The 4,114-nt window shown below is 31.2% G+C and overlaps 2 protein-coding genes across 3 annotated transcripts in view; one reads left to right on the top strand and one right to left on the bottom strand.

Moving 5' to 3' along the window:
- rdgBbeta (cytoplasmic phosphatidylinositol transfer protein 1) overlaps window positions 1–2,033 on the top strand; it is a 3,966-nt gene extending 1,933 nt beyond the window's left edge. Inside the window, exons 4-8 of the mRNA XM_018511848.1 lie at window positions 689–696; window positions 764–835; window positions 942–1,040; window positions 1,128–1,283; window positions 1,585–2,033. Coding sequence (XP_018367350.1) covers window positions 689–696; window positions 764–835; window positions 942–1,040; window positions 1,128–1,283; window positions 1,585–1,818 — 569 coding nt within the window. The 3' untranslated portion in view covers window positions 1,819–2,033. The remainder of the gene's footprint in view (window positions 1–688; window positions 697–763; window positions 836–941; window positions 1,041–1,127; window positions 1,284–1,584) is intronic.
- A 1,070-nt stretch (window positions 2,034–3,103) lies between these two features.
- LOC108763917 (uncharacterized) overlaps window positions 3,104–4,114 on the bottom strand; it is a 22,752-nt gene continuing 21,741 nt past the window's right edge. For both annotated transcript variants that reach the window (XM_018511850.1, XM_018511849.1), the window contains one exon: window positions 3,104–3,258. In XM_018511850.1, the coding sequence (XP_018367352.1) occupies window positions 3,167–3,258 (92 nt within the window). In that variant the 3' untranslated portion in view covers window positions 3,104–3,166. The remainder of the gene's footprint in view (window positions 3,259–4,114) is intronic.

The following is a 4,114-nucleotide window of genomic DNA, read 5'->3' as shown; positions in this document are numbered from 1 at the left end:
TATCTCTTTTCAATTCTAGAATTGGAAAAAGGTGACAAATAAGTTGAACCTCGGTTAAGAGTTAACCGTGAGTTGTGAAACTGGGCCTTACTCTTGCACAAAACTTTGTAAACTAGTGTAATTGTTTTTTATCAAATTTTACAGTCATTACTTTAGAAATTGAAAATAACATAACTCTCTTTTAGTACCGTAATTTCATACAACTATGGTCCAAACACCTGCGCGCACAACAATCCTGATACGTAGATATAATTGTAAAAATATTAATTAAATGTAAAAACATTAAATTACCTGTCATGTAGACCAGCGAGAACACAGAATAGCTTGTCGTGATAACCGATGGCCGAGAAAGTTGGCAACTAACCTCGTTATCTGCAAACTTTCTCGACCATCGGTTATCACGACAAGCTATTCTGTGTTCTCGCTGGTCTACATGACAGGTAATTTAGTGTTTTTACATTTAATTAATATTTCTACAATTATATCTACTTATTATATCTACGTATCGGGATTGTCGTGCGCGCGGGTGTTTGGACCATAGTTGTGGCGTAGGACCATAGTTGTATGAAATTACGGTACTAATAAAAATAATGATTTTCAAATGTTGGTATTAAAAAAAAAGAAAGAAGTTAAACTGTTTTAATTTTTTTTATTTTCTTACATGTTTATTCCTTCCTGGCGACTGCAGACTACACTGTGAGTAACGTTCAGTATGAATATTGCTATAAAATTTTATATTATTCCTGAATTTCTTTTCTTTCAGTGTTCCTTTATGCCAAAGTTCCATATAGCGATAAATACACGGTATGAAGACAACAATGGCTCCACAGAAAATGTAAATAACTTATTATTACATCATACTTGTAATATACATTTTGCTATTACTTTTTATTTAATAATATAATATTAATATTGATGATTCTATTGTTATTAAATTATAGTGCTTAGCGCTGTCACCCATGGAATTGATCCATCGAGAAGTCGATTTTGTAGATATTGCATACGACGAGCTCTCCGCGAAACATTACAAAGAGGAAGAAGTAGGCTTGCCTATAACCATAATTTGATCCATATTTAATTCCTAACGTTAGATTTTAATTCTAATCAAGATGTCTTAATTGTAACAGGATCCAAAGTACTTTCAATCGAAAAGAACAGGCCGTGGCCCCTTGGTTGAAGGTTGGAGGGACACAACACAACCTATAATGTGCTCGTATAAATTGGTTCATGCCTCGTTTGAAGTCTGGGGTATGCAAACGCGAGTGGAAGATTTCATACATAGAGTAAGTTTGTCTAATTGACCATTCATCTGCCTTACATTTTAGTAATATTTTTTTCAATAGTTATATAATTATTACTGTCCAGAATATATTTAATATTTAGTAATACAAAGTTATATGAATTAACAACTGAGATTAATGATTTTACTTGATCCAATAAGATTCTTATTGTTTATATGAATTCGGTTTCTCGATATACAGATTGAATGTAATATTCAAAGAACAGTACTAAACTCTAGAGTCTTCCCCATTAAAAGTACATTGTGATTACATATTAATTATTCTATTTTCTTTTTGATTTTAGTGTATAAGGGATATTCTAGTATTGGGTCACAGACAAGCTTTTGCCTGGATTGACGAGTGGTATGACATGAACCTGGAAGATGTACGGCAATATGAGCAGAAAATGCAAACCGAAACAAATGAAAAGGTTAGACTGAAAAATCAACTGGATGAGAAACAGACCGGTACACCGTCCTCATCTATGCCAACTACGCCAAAGTCACCCACACAACGATCGTGGTTTTCCTGGTCGTAGCCACAATTAGTGCAATAATTGATTTTGAGCTCTGCAGCAGTTTTCTGTCGCTCCGGTTAACGTTAAGAAAGAAATGAATGGCAATCTCTATTCATGCTCATCTTTTATCTGTCTTAGAGAATGTACAAATCAGTCATGACATATTCTTTAAATGAACTTTATACTAGTAGTTTAATTGGTGGTTTTATTATAGTAACAACTTACGTAGTTTTCCTTGAAAAAAAAATACAAGAAAAATAATTTTAGAAAATGTAAATAAAACTTATAAAAATTTGTTAATCTAATTTTAGTAACCAATATCTTTTTCGTGAAAGAAAAACCTAAGAGGAAGAACATAATGATTTTAATTTTAAATAAGAGAGAGAGAGAGAGAGAGAGAAAAGGTATCAATATTATTTTTATTAAAAGAATATGTCTAATTGATTACTGCATTTTTTGGAATGTATACATAGGTGTAGTTTCATACACGTTCCATACATAAGCTTGCTGTGAAACGATTTTTACGTACTTTCGTATCATAGAATACACCTGAAAATATTATACTCCGTATGCGATTACACAGTTAAATTTTAAGAATGCCTAAAGGAAGTTGGTTTAAGTCATTCCACAAAATAGCATATATAGTTAAATTTTGAAATTTAAATCGTAAAGTTTAACCACATATTTTAGTCACACCTCACATATGCAAAACGTTTTATTTGCGTTTTGCTCGCGCGCGTTAGCAATAAAATAATTTTATGGTGTAAAATTCTACGGTAAATTTATTTATAATGTATGAAATATTTTATTTGCAGTTTGATGTATAGAAGCACTGGAAAAGATATAAAAATATATGTGTTTGCAAATAATTCCTTATTTAAATAAACATCTTCATTTTCTATTACAGGTACAATTTATTTAATTTATGGGTCTTAATTCTAAGAAAATCATAAAATTTATAACATGTTCTCGTAAGACTAGTAAGAACTTACAAGCGTTTGTAATTTTATTGTAATATCTTTACAGACAGCTTCTTGCTAGCCGTAAGATTTATAAAAAATCGTGGATATTTATGCATGACCGTACGTCTTATACATACGCATAGAATTACAGTGTCAGTCATAAGTTCTTACAAGTTTTACGAAAACAAATTACGAGCCTTATGATTCTGTTTAGAATTGATCTAGTTACTTTTAATTAGATCGATAATCGTTACTATTCACTGGCGCAGTACATGTAAACATAATATTTTAATTAAAGTATAATTGAAGTATTTAATCAATTTACATAAACAAAATTGCGACAATATAAATACAGTAATTTTCATCTAAAAATACTTTGCACATTTGTACGATTGTTATTAAAATTTTTAATTAGGATTAGCAATCGTCGGATGTAACCTGCCAACGATTGGATGTTGTAACGGTGTCATAAGAACACGTGCCATCTCACCAACGTGACCTGTCGGCAAAATTTTATTGAATCGTTAATAAACGCTTCGTTAGAGAGAGAGAGAGAGAGAGAGAGAGAGAGAGAGAGAGAGTGAGAGAGAGAGAGAGAGAGAGAGTAAACCAAATCACTAGTATTCCTATCATTAAAACTTCTGAGTAATTACCACATTGAGTCGTGAAGTCAGAAGCGAGAAATGACACGTTAATTTTTATTGTTTGCCATTTATAAATAAAGACAATTTCGATAAAACCAAATGATGAGATCACTTTACAACATTTGTAAAAATAGAAAACTATGCTTATTCTTTCTGACAGTCAGTAAATAATTATAAAAAGTGATAAAAGGTAGGTGTAAGTGAAAATAAGCATGCATATTAAATAAAAACATTTCACGTGCCTTTTATCACTTTATGATTATTTACTGACTGTCAGAGGGAATAAGTATAGTTTTCGTCCGTTTTTACAAATGTTTTAAAACGATCTCATCATTTTGTTTTATCCAAATTGTCTTTATTTACAAATGGCAAATAAGAAAAATTAATGTGTCATTTCTCGCTTCTACGTCACGATTCAATATGGTTGTGATGACTAATCAGGAGCCTTAATAATAAAAAAGATTAAAATAATCCAGGGAATGGACAGTTACTTTTTAAAAATAACAAGTTACAGTTACTCGTTATCGAGTAGGAAAAGTAACAAGTTACCGTTACTAGTTACCGATTTTTAAAAGTAACTTGTTATAGTTACCGTTACTTGAGAAAGTAACTTTTCGTTACTTTTCCGTTACTTTTTTCTAAATCGACGACCAACAATCTTAGCGGACGAGCCTAGAGGCTTCTCTAATCTCAAGCGCATTGTAAAAAATT

The sequence above is a fragment of the Trachymyrmex cornetzi genome, unplaced genomic scaffold, assembly GCF_001594075.2.
Source record: "Trachymyrmex cornetzi isolate Tcor2-1 unplaced genomic scaffold, Tcor1.1 scaffold388, whole genome shotgun sequence".
NCBI lineage: Eukaryota > Metazoa > Arthropoda > Insecta > Hymenoptera > Formicidae > Trachymyrmex > Trachymyrmex cornetzi.
The sequence above is the reverse complement of the archived record's forward strand: the minus strand, read 5'-3'. Positions and strand labels throughout refer to the sequence as shown.